Source organism: Anabrus simplex, chromosome 1 (assembly GCF_040414725.1).
Source record: "Anabrus simplex isolate iqAnaSimp1 chromosome 1, ASM4041472v1, whole genome shotgun sequence".
Classification (NCBI taxonomy): domain Eukaryota; kingdom Metazoa; phylum Arthropoda; class Insecta; order Orthoptera; family Tettigoniidae; genus Anabrus; species Anabrus simplex.
In genome coordinates this window covers 1,212,498,418-1,212,519,066 of record NC_090265.1, presented here as the reverse complement: position 1 = coordinate 1,212,519,066, position 20,649 = coordinate 1,212,498,418, and the positions used below count along the sequence as shown (strand labels likewise).

At 39.2% G+C, this 20,649-nt stretch overlaps 1 protein-coding gene across 1 annotated transcript in view; it reads right to left on the bottom strand.

Moving 5' to 3' along the window:
* Window positions 1–11,418: 11,418 nt before the first annotated feature.
* The window catches only part of LOC136877552 (glucose dehydrogenase [FAD, quinone]), a 103,668-nt gene continuing 94,437 nt past the window's right edge, over window positions 11,419–20,649 (bottom strand). Inside the window, exon 4 of the mRNA XM_067151694.2 lies at window positions 11,419–13,811. Coding sequence (XP_067007795.2) covers window positions 12,269–13,811 — 1,543 coding nt within the window. The 3' untranslated portion in view covers window positions 11,419–12,268. The remainder of the gene's footprint in view (window positions 13,812–20,649) is intronic.

Sequence of the window (20,649 nt, the reverse complement as noted above, 5' to 3'; positions counted from 1 at the left end):
GTAATGTTCAAGAATAAATACAATATAATACAACTACTGATACCATCTTGAACTAACATAAAACGGATAAATATCTAAACATATGGAGAAATAAATGAAAATACAGACAACAGACCCCGTACAATTTTATTTAGGAGGCGATTGGCAACCACGATCATACTTATATGCCGGGCAGAATAGCTCAGAACGGTAGAAGCGCTGCCTTTCTGTGCCCAAATTTGCGAGTTCGAACAGTCCGGTGGTTTTTGAATGTGCTCAAATACGCTTGCCTCGTGTCGCCATCGTTATATTTTCTTCTCATGTGAGACCAAATTCCGGCAAATCAGCATCTCCGAAAGCCGAAACATTAGCTTATGGGGCGTAAAACCAATTGTATTATTATTATTATTATTATTATTATTATTATTATTATTATTATTATTATTATTATTATTATTATATACATGACTAGGGTTAAATGCTACAATATTTTAACTCCATTTTACAGAAGGATTAAGTATATATTCATATGTTGTACATATTGGTAAAATAGGTTTGTAGGCCATAGAGTGAATTCTGACATAGAAAATTTTCTACTTTGTCTTAGAGAAATGAAAACCTAGCAGTACTATGTATATTCAGCCCTTGCCCCGTTTCTCTACGGAGTCGAATATGAAGTGACATGAAACTTCATAGCGACATTTTTCGAACGGATACCCTTCCTGTCATCAACCTCATTAGACGAGTTGATAGTAGGTAGGAAGAGGGTGAAAACCGGTAAGGGCACACTACTTTTAACAGTATACCGTACATTTTTCCATATTTGGAATGGCCTTTACAAAAATGGTTCAACCGAGTGGAAATCTTTCTTACCACCCTAATAATTTTTCAGTGTGAAGCCACGTGAAAATATAACACGGTACCACAGCTAATTAGCCAATAATTTGTCAATATATTAAGTAACTGATGTTTCAACTGCGTGACATTTTAGGTACATTTTATCTCATTAATGATGTATCTCAGGTAATCTCACACTCAGCGACACGCAAGCAAACTGAGCACACATCACACAAAGGTACTAATGCTGCGTCCTCTATACTACTACATGCATCTGGATACATACATCAGAATAGTTATGAGACTTTACGTCACACTGACAATTCATTACCCATTATCAGATAATTTACTCTCTAGTTAGGGAATAATAATAATAATAATAATAATAATAATAATAATAATAATAATAATAATAAGAATAAGAATAATAATATGCTTGGCGGCTAGCTGAAATCATTGATACAAAATGTTTGAGGCGATGCTACCTAACAGCCGTTGATGGATGGCCATGACCGAGAGAGGTGGTGGTGATTATTGTTTTAAGAGGTATTAAATCTAGGCATCCATCGTCTATATAACCCTAATCATAAAAAATGGAAGGGATTCGACACTTCGAAAAATTAAGATATCGGCCAATGAAGGACAAGGGCCGCGAAGGGCGTGAAAATGAGACCCCCTAGGCCTCGAATGCTCTAATACCGTCTAGGTCGGAAATGAATACGAGTTGAACACGGGATATCGGACAAGATAAGTTTAAGTGATCAGCTTGACTCAAGGAACTGGAAGCACTGCCAGAACTCAGCTAAGGATCCCGTGGTCACCAACCAACGCTCCCAAGTTAAGAGTCCCTGTGACCCCTTTTAGTCGCCTCTTACGACAGGCAGGGAATACCGTGGGTGTTATTCTACCGCCTCGACCCACATGGGGTGACCGGGAGACATATAAAACGTATTTTTGTTTGGCTTTCAAATAGGGAAACATACATTTTTATGTTAAGTTTGGTGGGAATATGCTATCCGTAGAATTTCACCTCCTCCCCGCCCCCCCCCCCTCTCCCCCACCCCTAGGTTTAGTCTCAACAACCAACTTATGTTTTTATAATTTGTTCTCTTTTACAATTTGCCTTACGTCGCACAGATTGGTCGTATGGCGATGATCGGTAGGTAATTGCTATCAGTGAGAAAGAGGCGACCGTAGCCTTAAGCAAAGTACAGTTTGGTCTGAAAGTGGAAAACCATATGCTGGGCTACCGACAGTGGGGTTCGAACCTTAATAATAATAATAATAATAATAATAATAATAATAATAATAATAATAATAATAATAATAATATAGTTTGAATTCGAATGACCTTTTAACCCGGTTTACTTCTACTGAATACACCTTTTTCACTGTCTGAGAAAATTTAAATTTCTTAATAAATCAGTTCTGAAACACACAGAATGAGATTAAAAATGTATTGCTTGCTACGTTTCTGAGCCATTTATAATGTTGTCGTCAGTGTTATCTTTATACATAGAATAAATACTAGTAACTTAAATGCCAGTTCCAGCTTAGTAAACGAAAGTGTGTATGTAAGTATATGGCTACCTCTTTCTGATAGGGGTCGGATTTAAGGTGAGCTGAAATTATATGGCATATTTTCACAGAATTTAAGAGCTAATGCAGATTATAGTGAATGGAATTTGGTAAGGAAGGGGAAGAAATCAGCTGTGGCCAATGAAGAGAACCTATCCCGGCATTTCCCTGGAAGTGAAAATGGGAAAAGGGAAGCAGCCGACGGTGGGGTCCGAACCCACTCATCTCCCGATTGTAGAGTTTGGGTCGCTAGCCGTAGCGCGTTAACACATGCAGTGACTTCGCACGGACAAAAGAATAGTGTTACGAATATCTTGCAAACTTTGGACTAGGAAGACTTGAGAGTAAAGAGACGAACAGTTCGCTTATGCTGTATGCACCGAGATGTCGACGGAGATATGTCGTGTAGTGAATGACATAAGCTCATTAGCGCTATAGGTTGCCATATGGCAACGACTTTCGCACCTTTTTCTTCTAGTACTGTTGGCGAAAAGAAAGAATCTGGAAGGCTGTGGTGTTTGAGAAAGGTTTGTAGAATCGAGCAATCACATTTATTTAATTTTAAAATCTGTTGTTGTGACACAAAGTGTGGTGGACTGTTGGTTATTTTCAGATTCCCCGCGAAATGGCTGTAGGCTTTGCGTGAGTGGGATATAAAACTCATAAATGAAGTTGTTTCATTAGATTTTGTTTACAATAGTATTGTGCACACTTCATTACACATGTTGTAAGAATTTGAAATAATATAGGAACACAATGCCGCAGTAGTGCTTGTTGAACCTTTAGTGTTGCCATATGGCAACTCTAGGCGTTTATAGTCAGTAAGGTTGCCGCAGCTTTCAGGTCATATTATTTTATCCGAATTAATACATCATCTTTGTAAGATGGGTTTTTCCCTATCAGAAATACCGGATATGCAACTGAAAATCTCAATGGTGATATTTTTGTGCAAACGCCCGTTCTAAGTGTACTCACTGACGAGAACTGTGATGAAAATGATGGCGAGCTTATTGACAATCTCAGCTCTCGACAGTTATGTGACAGCTTGTAAATAGTGAAAAAATAGGAGTATGTTACCAGAGGAGAAAAAGAATTGACAGTACAATTGATATTTGGACAATTTGTCCAAGTGGTGCAGCACTGTTCTCATATCTGAGCTTTCTTGGATATTCTCCAATGGGACTATGAGGGAAAATAGCAGAGGCGTACGTTCAACATATTCATTACCCCAGCTGCAAAAACGTTTTGGAAATATAAACAATCGTAGCCCCACTACACTCTCTAAAGTCAACATTACCATTTTATAAGGCTGCGTCCTTCTTGGAAAAGTCTACCTGAGAATGACCTTTCAAGAATATTTTCAACCACACACTCGCACATGCTTCCAAACTGATATCCACGGCAGTGACAGCACCATCATAACTTAATCTATAGCAGATTTTAAACAATGTTCTTACAGTTTCACCTGCTGACGCTTCGTGATAGTACAGTCATAGTTTTCACAAAAATACACCGGGACAAACTATTTGCTTTTTATTTTTTATTTATTTTTTACTTAAAAAACTTAATCTAAACTAATCAGCAAAATTTAACTGGTATTTTACCGTCGCCGAAGTTTTATAGTCTCACTCGCATAATGAGTGTACGTGCATCTACGACAAACGAGGGAAGATATTTGTCACTACGTATAACACACGTTATATTCGTGACGATAGCCACAGAACTCGCCAAACCTTCACCTATAATCCAAGAGGAACACTAAAAAGTTCACTATCTACCACCATCACAGACAACCAAATACAAAATTATTTTACTTCGTGCTTAAAACTTTGTTCATGCTGGGCAACCTAAATATTTTTCTGCGGATATCAGAACTCATACTCTACACGGCAATCAATGAATTGCTCGAAAAAACTCTATACCGACCGAAATCGAAGACTAAGATATATTCTTCCATAATACAATTGATTCCATATACTGGCTGTATTTTCATTAGCAAGACCATGTGCAAGTGGCTATACTGTTAAAATGTTGATATTTTTCTTGCAGTCTCTAGTGTGTGGCGCTGAATACTTCGAGTGTCAAGTATTAAAACTAACATTACCTTACCTAATCCAGCTGGCCTGTCGCTGTAAATTGCTTTCGGGGTGCGCTTACAGCTCCGCACCACTCCCAGGATAAGGAATTTTCAAGTGCATACGTCACACAAGCGACCTTAAATTTCGCTGGCAAGGAAACCCAGCTCGGTGGAGAAGCTGAACTGCGGTATTGCGAGCGGTTTGTCGAGACAGCTGTACTTGGCTTGGATGTTCGCAGTTTTTTAAACATTATAAAAAGCGTTCTAATTAATAAATAGAAAATGGTAATACAAAATTCTATGCGCCAGCTGCACTGGGGTAGATGGGGTTCAGTGCACGCCACTGGAGAATAGAATTCCTGAGGAATTCCCAATTTGGACTAGTTTGAATAAAATTGAATACCGATCAAAACTGTAGTGTATAATTACAAGCTACATCATTTTTTGAATCACAAGATGTTTGCCATTATATTATTATTTTATTTTATTTAATCCGTTAACACACTAGGATTGGTTTTCCCCAGACTCACCGAGATATCCCATGTCTACCGCCTCAGAGCAGTGTCCTGGAAAGTGAGACATTGTGTCTGGGATACAACTGGGGAGGAGGACAATCAGTAACTCGAGCAGGCAGCCTCACCTGCTATGCTGAACAGCGACCTTGTTGATAATGAGATTATTGAAAGGGATAGGCGAGGAAAAGAGAAGGAAGCGGCCGTGGCCTTAAGTTAGGTACTACCCCGACAGTAGCCTGCAGAAGCGGGAAACTACAAGAAATCACATCGAGGGTGGCTTACGTGGAAGCTGAACCCTCCCTACTCAGTCCCAAGTGGGCCCTGTTCCAGTCCTCGTACCAATTTTCAAATTTTGTGACGGAGCCTGAAATCGAACCCCGGCCTCCAGGGGTGGCAGCTAATCACACTAACCACTACACCACTGAAGTGGACATAGTAATAATAATAATAAGAAGAAGAATCATAATAATGAAAATCCACAGCCTGTTTCCAGTCATTTGACGGTGTCAGGAATGGAATGAAGGAAGCCCCATCTAGCGGCGAGGATAGGAACTGCGCCGGCTGCCGAAGCCTGTCGCACTCCTACGGGGCAATGATTAATGAAAGAAAGATGAAATGAAATGATACTGGAGAATGTTACTGGAATGAAAGATAACAGGGAAAACCGGAGTATCCGGAGAAAATCCTGCCCCGCTTTCGCTTTGTCCAGCATAAATTTTGAACAACGGAACCCAGAGGCCGGTGCGCGGCCACTTGAGCCACGGAGGCTACAAGAATAACAATTTTTTGATTTGATTTGATTTGATTTGATTTGATTTGATTTGATTTGATTTGATTTGATTTGATTTGATTTGATTTGATTTGATTTGATTTGATTTGATTTGATTTGATTTGATTTGATTTGATTTGATTTGATTTGATTTGATTTGATTTGATTTGATTTGATTTGATTTGATTTGATTTGATTTGATTTGATTTGATTTGATTTGATTTGATTTGATTTGATTTGATTTGATTTGATTTGATTTGATTTGATTTGATTTGATTTGATTTGATTTGATTTGATTTGATTTGATTTGATTTGATTTGATTTGATTTGATTTGATTTGATTTGATTTGATTTGATTTGATTTGATTTGATTTGATTTGATTTGATTTGATTTGATTTGATTTGATTTGATTTGATTTGATTTGATTTGATTTGATTTGATTTGATTTGATTTGATTTGATTTGATTTGATTTGATTTGATTTGATTTGATTTGATTTGATTTGATTTGATTTGATTTGATTTGATTTGATTTGATCACTTATCTGCGATACATTTGAAAGCGTTCAGCAAGGTATTATAATACTAATCTCTGCAATTGTTTACCCCTGCAAAGCACTCACATGCTTACTATCTGCGTCTCACGAGTAGTCGCGGCAGCTTGTAGTAACGGACACTATATTAAGCTACTAATATTAGTCGTGATAAACAGTGCGAGCTCTCTGAAAGAGATGCGAGTTCATTATTAAACTGTTCATTGTGCAGTACTTACAGTAAATGTGTAACTGAAGCGCAAATGCACTACCAATTTGAAACTTCAGAGCAGGATCTTTGTTCACAAGAATCACCGCGGAACGGAAACGATGTTTATTGTCAGGCCCTGAGACTTGAGTCTGGCGCTTGCGCAGCAGCCATGCTTACCCTCCGCACCCCTTACCCCACATGCACCCGACTTCTCGTCAGACGACCATAATACTTGCCGGAGAAGTTGTTGCATATAGTTAGTACATTGTTGCAATTGTTATACATTGTCGCAAATCTTCCTGTTTAAAACATTAGGATTTTAGCATAATAACATTTCTTGAGAAGAACACACTAACACCCGACTGTATGGATTCAAAATGAGCGCCGAGCGCGCAGGCATCATGGGGGACAGCATGCAAGCAGGCGCTGCTACAGAGTGCCAGCCTAGGCCAAGCGACGTCACACCGAAAGTTCTATCACGAACGGAAGGTTAAATCGTAATTTCGAGAACGTCACTTTATAGGCCTGGACAACAAATGCTACTACCCAAAATTTCATTAAAATCGGCGGAAGGATGGCCCAGACATGAATTTTTTTAGAAGCTCATATTTCCAGTCTCGCCGTCCAACCTTGAGCAATAGAAGAGCTTCGCCAGCCTCGAGGAGATCAGAGTGTGTCAGTGTGTCACAGTGTATGTCACAGTACTTCGTTATGAACCAGTCGTCTCGCTGATGTGATACAGTTCGTTACTCTGTCCGGCTAAGGACCGGGGTTTGAAAGTACGTAATACGAGTGTTGAAAGCCTTCTCAGTGGACTCCGCGTGTAATCGAAAGCTTATTCAATGATAATATTGGTCTGTCGAGCCGAGTAACGTTATCTCGTTTTGTGAATTGTGTAATTGTGTAATTGAAGAGACTGTACAGTAATCACTTGATATTTCTAAACTGTGCTTAAAGGACTTAGGGCATAAAGACTGTGCTTCAGTCGTTTCCTCTACAAGAGACCGTGTTAGGCTATTTCATAAAATTGTGCCTTAGTGAAAGTACAATTCTTTTTATGGACAGTGTCAATTTGTTTCATAAAGGACAGTGCAAACCTTCCTTTTAATGAGTGTGTCAATTCACCCCGTGGAAATCAGTGTTGACATTTTCTTTCATAAGACTGTGCCAGCCTTCATTTAAAAAAAAAATTATGTCAATCCATTTCACAGAACTGTGCTAACATTTACTTTCATAAAACTGTGCCGATATTTCCTTTCAAGGACTGTGCTGATTCGTGAAATACGGTACGTTTATTTCTTTTCAAGGGACTATATTAATTCCCCTCATAAAGGACTGTGTCTACATTTATCGCCGAAAGGTTGTATGAAATTACGTGCAAAAATGTGCCTCAGTAGGAAATTTATCTCTGAGAAATTACGTGATTTTTGTTAAGACTGAGTCGCAACAGAACTTGGTTGTTTTTTACGAGACTGTGTCATAAACTAATTCTTTTCTGTCTTCGCAGAAACTTTAGTTTATTTCTACGTGTGTGTGTGCTAGAACATTGCGTGTACTCATTACAAATAGTACAGAGACTGTGTCCGAAGGACTTAATTTATTTTCTTTTGCACTGAGATTAAGTGAGTGGTAAACCATCGTATCTCAGAAAGTTCCAGATTATTTCCATTGCCTATCACTTCAAGTACGATAGTGACTATTGCACGAACAATATTAATCATTCTCACAGAACTGTGATTTTGAATTCATCCCTTTCTTCAAATGTGCGTCCAACACCATTTAGAGTGGAACTTATTCGGTCAGTAAACAGTGTCTCGCCATAATTTGCAGTGCAGTGCGGTAGAGAATTGTCGTATCAGATTCTATTGACATTCTGTGCGAAAGTTTTACATTTCTCTGCTCCTTTCATGGGACTTAGTGGAATACAAAATTCAACAACTATTCCACGCTGCACTATCATCAGACGACCGCAGAACGACGCCTTCTCAACATCTTCTAGGACATTCAAACCATTCGTCTGTAAAAGTTGATATAATTTCCATGCATTTTTCTGAATAACCTGCAAGTTCCACTTTAAATATGAACTCACTTCACTACCCTTCTCTCGTACTCTCTAAAGCAGGCTCGGCCAACTGGCAGGCGTGTGATGTAAGCGAGACCGTGTGACGTCGGAGAGACCACGTGACGTAAGAGCGCATAAGGTGGGGAGCCGCTGTCGTAGACTGGAGACGAAGAGACAGCCTCACTTTGTAGTAAACACGTGAAGTTCCATACATGCTGTTGGCTACGGCTTTTATAGACACTTTTCACAACAAGCCACACAAATCAAAAATGTATCTCTTAGTTCTCTATCACACTGTAAATCTAATAACTCTAACTGTAAGTCTAGATCAACGTTATCTACAACTGAAAATGGCGTGGTTAAAAGTTTGTATCACGCTGCAGATTATGATCAGTATCAAGGCGAGGAAAGGGTACGTGTAATTACAGAACTAAAAGGTAAAATAAATAACCATGTCGAGCATTCGATCAGTGAGTCAGCAGTTCGAATGAGTTATAAAATTTCATATTTAATTACAAAGAAACTTAAACCGTTCAGTGGTGGTGAATTCGTAAAGGAATGTTTAATTCTAGCAGGTGAGGAGTTTTGTCTAAATATCATTCAAGAGTTCGAAGCTACCAGCTTGTCCGTGCACACAGTATCGACAAAAATTCAAGACCTATCTGATGATGTCCACCTACAATTATCAGAACTGACAAATAGTTTCCGGGCATACTCCTTAGCAATTGACGAGGGCACAGATATTTCTGACACGGCCCAGCTAGCCGTTTTCATACGAGGGGTTGACAAAAACTTAACAATTTGGGAGGAAATACTGGATTTAATGCCTATGAAGAATACCACGAAAGGCATCGACATTCTCAACTGCATTGTAAGTATTGTTGAAAATGCTTCTTTGCCATGGAACAAACTAGTTTCAATAGCAACAGAACCTTCTATGGTAGGGCGCAATTCTGCAGTAGTTGGGCTCATAATATTAAAAAGAAAGGTTTCCCCTATTGCATAGGTTTGCAGCGGGAATGTTGAGTATATTAGGTTCCACGTATGCCTGTGAACGAATCTTTTCTATTTTAAATCAACAAAACCAAAATTTTGAAGCCAGTTGTCAGATCACGATTTGAAGAGTGCTCTTAAACTTAGTGTTTCCTCAAACATTAACTCCAAATATTGCAAAACTAATAAACAAAACAAGACTACAAAAATCAAAGAAACCCACGAGTGGCAACTGAGTATCGATATCATGAGATAAAACGTATGTTTCGAGTTTACAGATTACTCTCTGTACTATTTTTGTTGTAAAACTGTGCTGTTTGTTACTATTAGCACTATTTTTTACAGTGGGTGATATTGTAAAACACAGCAATTTTGTGTTTAATATCAGTTCCGAAGATTCACCGGAAAAAGTTAGTTTAGTTTGTATATGTAGAAATAAAGTTGCTTTATAACTTTTATATTAATTCATAACAAAGTTACGTTACAATAAATTATGTGGAGAGAAATATGTACTACACATACCGCATTGTACTACCTGCAGCCCTCGGGCCTCCCTCTACGAATGAAGTTGCATTTCCCCTCGCCCCTCTAGCCTTCACTTCTCAGTTACAGTACTAAGTACTTCGCTTCGCTGCCCGAGCAGAGTGTGTGACGTGTTACCTGACATCACACGTACTCGCAGTTGGCTGACCCTGCTCTAAAGCATGAACCGTACACGCCTTGGCGTTATCTATGTTCTCCAGAAAACTGAAGTACGGGCGTTCCTGTTTCAATATGTTATATTTATAATCATATCTGTACTTGGTAGACTTACAAGTAAGGCGTAGTAGACTGTGTAGGTGACATATTATTCAGTGGATGGCAAATAAATAGATATTTTTCAACCACATGATGAGGTTGTTTTGAGACATACAAGCGGTGGAAGATATAGAATCGGTATAATTCAATCCTGAGGGTAGTCAACGTGTAGAAACTCAAGAATTTCTATGAAATTATTTCTTAAATTTAAGTTGAAATCTGCTCCTTATCTCATATAAACATAACTTAGAGGTACAAGCCATTCTGTAGCGAGTATACCTTCTCGGCTAAGTAAATATCATCTAGTGTGGGTTTTCAGATTTGACACGACGTCATACTACGAAACTAGTGCTCTAGATAAGCTCTTACTTACCATTCTTATTCAAATTAAAATTAAAAACAGAATTATGAATGCGGCTTCGAAAATCAGTGGTATATTTTAACTTCAAACATCTCTTAATGGCTTGAATACCAACAGTTTACTGGTAAGACAGAATATTGATTCTCGTTTTCATTGTGTACACTTATGGTCAGGCTCCTTGTCCGAATGTTAAGCTTAGTGGTATTTGGTTTATAGGGTCCCGGGATCGATTCATAGTGACTTTATCCGTACTTATTTTATTTGTTCTGGCTCAGAGACAGGGTATTTCAACAAAGAAATTATATATACAACTCCGATACACGGAATATTAAATTCATCACTCCAAAAAAGTTTGGCATCAAGAAGTGCATCCAGCCGTAAAACATGATGAAGTCCACGTGTGTGGCACAGTTCACACTCTTAACACCACTAGGGCCTGGATAAAGGGACCGAAAATGATTTTGTGGTCTTATGTATCGTAAGATGCAGATCCATTATGCATTGTCATTGTAGGAAATCTCGTGGATTTTACGTAGTAAGAATGGGCATTAATGAATCCATGATACCCTTATACTTCGGTGACAAACATATCAGCCTCTATCTTACTTAGATACCCTCTGCTCTTCATGCTTGAAATTGCTTGAAATTGTTTAGGAATGTTTTACGGGTTCACGAGAGAATGTTAGTATATTGTATGACAATGAAGTATAATAGAAGTATTTATTTTAATACAGACAAAAATATTGTAGCACTATACAGCACGTATTTTACTAATTTCATGATCATAGGTACATACTCATTAAACACTCTGTGCAAATTTGACAGATTTATAATATCAAATTTAATATATTTACAAAATATTATAGGCTGCATTAATATATAAATGCTACTGAAACTGACATCTTTATTTTCTAAATAAGTAGTATTTCATACTCCTTGGGTAACAAATAATGCACAAATTTGCAATAAATAATTTAATGATACATTGCTTGTTACCAAATGAGGGCCACTTAGACTGCATATAAAATTTGTTTAGTGCAAAACATGAGAAATGCATTCCGTTTGTCTTGAAGGAAAGATATACTTCACACGCAAAAAAATTCTTCAAATGTTTTTAGGTCGTTGAACCCTGTATAATTGTACTGATACGTGAATCACTAAATGCACTGTCTTCTGAAAAGCTGAGGGCAGGTTTTCATTCCCGTGCCAGTAAATTTAGCAATACTTAACTATCACATTCAGGCAAAATTAAAACACACGTAATATACTGATATGATTCAAGGCTAATGACCAGTATATTAGTTGAGCTTCTAAGGTTGGCGATAATAAATGCTAAAAGCGATGCATGTTTTTATAAAATAATGTCCAATGAAAACAAAAGGTTTGATTTCATTTTGATATCTACCCTGATATTCAGAACATAATTTTTCTAAAAATAATTTTTCGAAAATTATTGCCTGTACAGAGGAGTACAATAATAACTTCATTCTCAGTCTCATATAATATGTTGAAAAATTATTTTATTGGCAGGAATATATTAGTGATTCACCACAAACCTACCCGCCTTGGGGTTGAGCGTGAGGCTGCCTCCACCAACTCGTTGTCGGACTGTGGGAATAATAATCTGATGCGCTTCGACTTGGTATTTCATCCGGGTAGAAGTCCGGGTTGTAAAAACTATGATCGTATTTTCCTGTCTTGGGATCAAAGTCACCGTAGCCGCTCTCTGCATTAGGAGAAACTCGCACATTAGGTTTTACACTTACTGAACCAGCAGATACTCGGCTGTCGCCATATGGGTTCCAGGCCACACTTCGTTGAGTTGCTCCCTCTGAGTTACTGTAGTTAGGCTTCCCTCCGTGTTTGTTATATCCAGTGTCGGTCCCTGAGTTGTAGGGAGGTTTGTTATAGTTATAACCAGGCGTGCTGTAATATTCATTCTCGTAGGAAGGCCTATAACCAGGTGTCACAGTGTTGGTGTCATCATCTCCCCCAAAACGATCAGCATAATCCGGAGCCCACTGTTTCTTTATCATGTCGGAAACTCTCTCTCCAATCATAATTGCAGGGGCATTAGTATTTCCCGATACGACAACTGGAATGACAGATGCATCAGCAACTCGTACACCTCTGACACCGCGGACTCTCAGCTGAGGATCCACCACAGCATCAGCATCATCTTCACGTCCCATACGACAGCTTCCAGCCTGATGATTTTCTGGTGAGGTTTCATAACGGATAGCACATTCCCAGTACTGATCAGTGCCGAAGGTTAAATTTTCACATCCTTTAACAGGTGTTCGGTCGAGTTCTAGCCCATAGCGTTCACGCAGAGCTTTAGCATCAGCAAGTCTTAGAGCAATCTTTACTGCAGACACTAACGTCGCTATATCAGAAGGATCATCCAAATAATTGGCGTAAATTAGAGGATATTCCAATGGATTTGAAGAGCGTAGAGTTAAATTGCCTCTTGATTTTGGATGCAGAACCACAGGAACCATGTAGATGTTTCGTTTATTCTCTGGTGCACTCTCGTCCATCAACTGTCTCACTTCTCCTGTCTTCGCACAATTCGCCAGGTATCCAGCAAAGAAGAACTGTAGATCTGGGTGATTTCCAGAAGGATCAGCGTAAGGAGAGTTGAGAATAGCGGTCATTTGTGAGAGCCCTGTGCTAGATAATGGTCCTGTCCTTCTCAGCATGTATTCCGTCGCTGCAGCCCAGTCAAGATCAAAAGTGGCATTCTCCTTGTTAACTGAAAAGGTAAGGGTATAGGCCACATGATTGTGCAAGTTCCTGCCAACACCTTGAAGGTCATGGACTAAAGGTACTCCGACACGAGCCAGTTCTTCCTTGGGTCCTATTCCAGAAAGAAGTAGCAGCTGGGGAGAATTGATAGCACCTCCTGAAACCACAACTTCTTTACCAACTCGGACCGTCTTCTTACGACCCTCATGGAAGAACTCCACCCCTCTCACTTGCTTCGTGTTTGTATCCATCAGTATCTTAGTAGCAGTGGCATTCAGCAGAATATGTAGGTTTTCCCTGTTGGCAGCAGGACGGAGAAACGCTTTGGCGCTGCTTACCCTGCTACCATTCCTGAAACCAAAATAAGAGAATAATTATTATTCATAATAATTTAAAAAAAGAACAAAACACAAAAATAAATCAGCTCAAGAAACAAGCAGGAAAGGCAAGCTTCCAGATCTCCTTCGAGGGAACGGAGTTTACAACGAATATCAAGCCAGCGCTAAAAGCCTAGTGTTGACACAAGGAAAAATCAACCAAGCAGGAACGTGTATAGGTTCCAACGTCTCCGAGAAAGAAGCCTTCTCGTCACGCATAAACAAGATGAAAAAATCGTACCAACCAACTGTGTCTACAATAAAAATTCATTATCCTCTAATGGGAAGCTGAGGCACTACTGAAGAGTCAACTGACCAGAGGTACATAACACGCTGCAGAATGTCTCACGGTGATTGAAAAGGAGGCCAAACAAATAAAATATTTTTGGCCCTGTCAAGGAAAATGGTAAATACAGAAGACGGCACAACCACGAACTATACACCCATATTGAACAAATAACTGACACCATCCGAAAAATAAGGATCAACTTTCATGGGAACGTGACGTAAATGAACCTACCAAGGTTGGCCAATTGGATCATTAACTACTTTCAGGATTATATATAGTAAAATATCATCCTCAAATAGCCTTACTTTTGATTTCAGTTCTTTACTCGTGTCATTTACGTACGCAAGTCAATAAGAATCTGCAATTTGGCTCTATACCATTGTGTGCTCACAATGGTACCGTTGTCTACGTCTGTGGTAGGTTTCAGCGTTATCAGATCAGTACAGCTTGCGCTGCTGCGACGTAAGGATGGCCGCGCCACTCTCTGCTTGCACCAAGGAAGAGCAGCGTTCCGTAATCTTTTTTTTTTCGTTTTTTTTTTTTTTTTTTTTTTTTTTGGTCTGAGGATGTACCAGGAGCGAAAATTCAGAGAAGACTTTCAGCACAGTATGGGGATAATGTATTGTCACAGCGAAGTGTTTACCAGTGGATTAAGCAGTTCAAAAGGGGTCGCACGAGCGTGAAGGATGAGGAAGGATCCAGGCGTCCATCTTCTGCCGTAACTGTTGCCAATATTTAACAAATGCGTGATATAATCCTGAATGAGAGACGAGTGACCTACCACAGATGTAGACAACAGTACCATCTAGCGGCTGGTGAGTACACTACGCCATAGAGCCAACCTAAAAACAATTTGAGCAACATTGCAGATACTTATTGAATTGCCATCGTATATTCATAAGAAAATATAATTTCCTATAATACTGCCTTGAGGACCCTTGAGGATCAGATAAAGCTCCATCCATTCTTGCTCTCTGAGCTCCGTTTTCCAGAAATTCAACCATCCTCTGAATTACTCATTTATCTCGTTCAGTAGCCTCACCTATTATCGGCACACTTTATCTTGGTGCATTTACACCCTAGTGCTGAATCGGTCGACCTCGGCAATTTTCGGGATTCGTACTGGCAACCTTTGAAACACAAACTATGAATCGCTTAAGCATCGTTGTGCGACATCTGGTGTACACTTTACGTACTAGTACTGTTGTTGTTTACACAGCAAAGCCAAACTATAGAATTCATGCTAGGAACAAGATTCGCATCGAGAAATGTTATATAATGTTATATAATGTGTATGCGACATAGTTGTTGGCGTAAGATAATAACGGTTTAGAAACTTCATATCGATCGATCATATTCTCGATTCAATTCAGATTTCATTTTCAATCAGTTGGCAGCACTATCGGAACCGAGACAGCTCCCTCCTTACTCCACACCCCCGTACACCAATGCACCAAGATAAAGTGTGCCGATAATATATCAGTAGTACCCCCCGCCCCCCTCCCCCCCACGTTATCTACCCTATCACGGCCCTGGGTAGATCAATAGCTATACAGCTTGATACAATTGATCCTTGAAAGCAAGATATAATTCAAACAAGGGCGTCGAACATCCAGTTGGCTCGACATCCACGACACGGCAGTGTTAATAGGAGAAGTCCAAAATAGGGAAGTCACTCGATTACGATCTTCGACCTTCTGTAAGGATACAACACCAGCAGCAGCAGCAGCAGCAGCAGCAGCAGAAGAAGAAGAAGAAGAAGAAGAAGATGATGATGATGATGATGATGAGGAGGAGGAGGAGGAGGAATAAGAAAGAAGCAGGAATACATCCATACAGGTTACCAGACAGGCTAAATCCGCCAACAAGAGCTTTCAAATTTGGTACGAGCGGCAGTGAACACAGTTGGCGATGCAATGCAATGTAAGCTTGCATTCGGGAGATAGTGGGTTCGAACAACTTTGGCGACAACCCTGGAAATGGTTTTCCGTGGTTTACCATTTTCACACCAGGTGAGTGCTCTGGATGTATCTTAATTAAGGCGGCGGCCCCTTCCTTCCCACTCCTAGCCCTTTCTTATCCCACCGTCGCCATAAAACCTATGTGTGTCGGTCCGACGTAATGCAGCTCGTAAAAAATGTCTCAGCCAACTCCAGTTCGTTTCTAACACTAATGTGACGTTATAGTGTTTACAGTTCCTAAGAAGTATTTGATTTAATGACTATGATCCTTTCCTTTATTTTGTTGATATCTTCAATTTTTGAAAGGTCGAACCTCTACCTCATACTGATATGTTTAGAGTTATAATAATAATAATAATAATAATAATAATAATAATAATAATAATAATGCTTTTCCCTTCCTCTAACTAATGTTACGGCTTTCGGAGACTCTGGGTTGACAGAATTTCGTGACGCATAAATGCCGTTACGTGCTGGTAAATCCACTGACATGAAGCTGGCGCACTTTAAGCACCTCCTGATAACATCGGACTGAACTGAGATCGAACCCACTAATTTAGGCTCTGAAAGCGAACGCTCTACCGCCTGATCCACTCAGTCCATATATTTATTATCTTGTTGCATTTTACCACCACAGAATGCGCACGTGAAAAGTTGGCTACTCGACGCCATCGGCCATGATATTCAAAGCCCAGTACAAAAAAAATCACAAGTTGCTTTACATCGCACCAACACACAAGTTTTATGGAGGCGGTGGGATAAGAAGGGGCTAGGAGTGGGAAGGAAGTGGCCGTGTCCTTAATTAAGATACATCACTTGGTATCATCCTGAAGACGCACAGTTATTCCACTGTATGGCCCTCGAGTACAAGATGTTTTGCGCCCTTATATATATCCCAAAACATAGACATATACAGCTTACTACATTACGTCATGCTCTTCCGTTAGCATACTTCGTAACGCAGTCTTACAATTATATTATTTATAGTCAGAAGCACAGCAAGATGGACCAACAGTTGCTGAGTCTTGTATGATCGTAAATAATTTTTAATATATAAATACATTTTCAAAGCGATGACGGCATTGGAATATGACTAAAATTGTTTAATGAAGTTCGTTTAAAACTGATAATGATGGAATATTATTTTCTTCCTTGTGGAATACACTTTTAAAATGGATGCGTGCTGTTCTAAATGCTTCTTCAATATCTGGTGGGTGAATATGTTGAAATTTGTCGGCTGATTTGTGAATCAGTTTATCTGAGTTTTGACCGAAATAAGAATCTCGCGGAAAACTCCTTGTAAACAGATATACTCATCGCAACATGAAACTTTCCTCATTCGTATCGTGAAATATCCCTTTCAGAATGGATGCAAAACTTGCTTTAAGGGGATAGTCTGGAGATAAGCAGATATACATATCTACGGTACATAATGTATGGATTTTAGTGAATTTTTCGGAGAATGTCTTCCAAATACTTGGAGAGTTATTCCAAAACCTATTGAAGATGTATTGTTAATTGATCTGTGAAAAGAATGAGTTCAATTGAAACTTTCATTTCTTTTTTCCTTAAGTTGCATTGCAAATTGAATGAAATTTTGGAATAAAATGCACAATATAAATGCATCTCACCATACTCCGACCCAGCATCAAGAAACTGGTTTATTGGGTAGAAGTATAAGCCAAAATCATACAGTGTATTTTTCTGTAGTAATATAACAAGAGCTCTAGAATTTATGAAGAAAGAATCTGAAACGTCAATTGTATTTAATTTGAGTATCTAGCGAAGAACTACAAAATGGAATAAGGAAAGATAATAACCGGGTATAAATGCAAAATAAATCAAATACATAGGTATGCATTATCTATAACAAAACAAAAGTTTCAGTACCGAAATATACCATTTTACTTTTCATGTAAACTGCTTGGCCCAATATTTCTGCTGTCGGCTTCTCCAGAATAAAACAGTTACGTCGGATTGATTGTGTTGTCTGTGCACAAATGTAATATTGAGTATGTTCCCGTGAAGAATTTATATACAAGCAAGTGCACGTAGATGGAATAGAACGAAAGTGATAACACGAAAACGATAACATTTTGGCGATGGACAGCTGTTGATCTCAGAAGTTCCTGATATTCTTATACAGTATACTATTGGTTACTGCAGCCGCGAGTTAAATAGAAACATAACGTAACTCCTGAAGGGAAGAATTCCGGCACCTAGGCTCCTCGAAGAATTATAAAAATGCAATAGGTGGGACTTAAAACCAATAACATGAGCTAAATAGTCTGTATAATAATTTGAATTCATTTGCATTTGATGGTTATCAGCAGCTCTCTTTTCGAGTTTGCTCTCTGCAATATCTGTTCATTGGAGATATGCTCTATCCAGGAAACTTTTAGCATTTTAGTATGAAACCAAATTTCCAGAGCTTCCAGCCCTTTAATGGCAGTTGATTTTAAAGTCCATTCTTCTACTCCATAAAGCTAAATTGACCAAACATAACATTTAAACGCAGTATTACAGATGAAATATAAAATTCGAAATGGAAAAGTGGAAATTTGGGAAAACGCATGACAAATTTAAATGTAGTTTTCTGTGCTAAATCACTAGCTAAAATTTTCCAAAACCATTTATTTCCGGTGAATTCATCCAAATACACACTTTTAACTCCATACTGTTCCCTTAAAAGCATTATGGACACAGTTAATTGATTGCTGTCCCCATGAATTTGCTGCTCTGGTCCCAGGCCCCTTTGGTCCTTACTTCAATACATCCCTCGTTATAGATCATCCAACCATAGCAAGATCTTAGTCGTTATGCCCTCTTATTTTACGTAAACTTCTGTGGAATCACGCAAACTGTCACGTCTAATACTCTTAGTAATGTCCTATCGTTCTGGTGAAGAATCATCTTCAGACATTGGGCACTTAATGCCGGTTACATATTATTTTCTTTTCTGAAAATAAAGGAGGCAATCTGCGAAGATAGACTGTGCACAGTGGCTAAGTTCGGGACGAGAAATTAGAAGCGTGAGAAGAAGATACGGAGAGAGGGCGAAAGTTAAATTAATAGTCAGTCCTTCCCCCTCCCGAATCTTCCAACGGAAGGAACTTGACACAATGGATTCTAAGGAAGTCATTAGTTAAACTGGGGCATAAAGCAGCAGATAGAGTGGAACAGTGTTCTAAGGCTTTGTGAATAGCTTATGAAATGTGTTTCTTTGAAGCACGCAGAACAGAATTCTTGTGTTTCAGAAGATTTTACAATGTTGTCTGGCAGCAATTTTAGAGTCGAAATGGTGAGGAAATAACGGAGGGATTGTATTCAACTTGTTGTGATGTTTTCGTTGTTGTTACTTCAGGAAAGGAGCTTATAAAATCTTAGTCAGTGGCTAAGAAGTTAATTCATGTGACTTTGGGGACGTGTATTCGTTGTCTGTAATATTCTTGCAGTATACACACCATACAATACACATCCCTGCACTGCAATGACACATAGTTTCCGTACCACGATAGATGCCGTTCATCCCCATCGGAGGGCATGTCTTACAGGGACCACACCCGGCCGTAATTGTCACACTATACTACATCACATGGTCTACTACCACAGAAACAGGCCGTGGTTAAATACGTTCTTCATGCATAAGTGGCTTCAGCATCGAGCATCAGGAAGAGCATCCCTGATTATCGGTATGTTCCACCTACCTCCGAGGAGATGGGTGGTTTGTGTCGTACCGATACCGGTGCGCCATTCCGCGCTCCTCTGTCGGTCTGTTATGAGTGCACATCGGTTGCGTGTTATTATGTGTGTTTAAACTAGTTTAGTTTTAAAACAGTTAATGTGCGGGTGGGTGGTCACCCATCCAGGAGCTGACCACGTTACGAAGTTTGCATGGGTTTTAACCGACGTCGTAATGTAGTGACTAATACTTAGTGAACTGAATGTTGACTTTTAGTGTAAGTGTGCAATGTTTATAATATGTACGTAGCATCGTTTATGGGCAGCATATAGCATGTGCACCGCCTCGTCTCCGAGAACCAGTGCTTCATCCTATAGGTGTTAAGCATTTTTAACCCTGACAGTAACACTTCTATAAAGGTTGCTTTACTTACACCACACGTCTCGAAGACGTGCCACTCAAAGCCTATTATTTAAAGTTACCAGACGGAATGAACAAGAAATAGTGGTGGTGGAGGGGATAAATCTCCCCGCCCTTTGAGCACTAGATGGCGTTCAATCGCACGACACGTCAAAAAGTCGTATGGTCTAATTGTCAGGGTTAAGAAGGCAGTATGCAGTTAAGGAAGTGAGAACTTGGAACTAGGTTGGTCTTGATTTCTTGGTGGGGGTTGATGGGGCTGGGGTGGGGTTCCGGTTGTTACTTTGCGCCAAATCCTTAGATGCGAGCAGTGGCGAAAAGTGGGAATTCCCTTTAGGAAAGTTGAACGAAACATATCCTTTCACGAAACAATAAAACAAAATTAAATAATCATAAAAAACGAAACGGCAATATAATAATAATAATAATAATAATAATAATAATAATAATAATAATAATA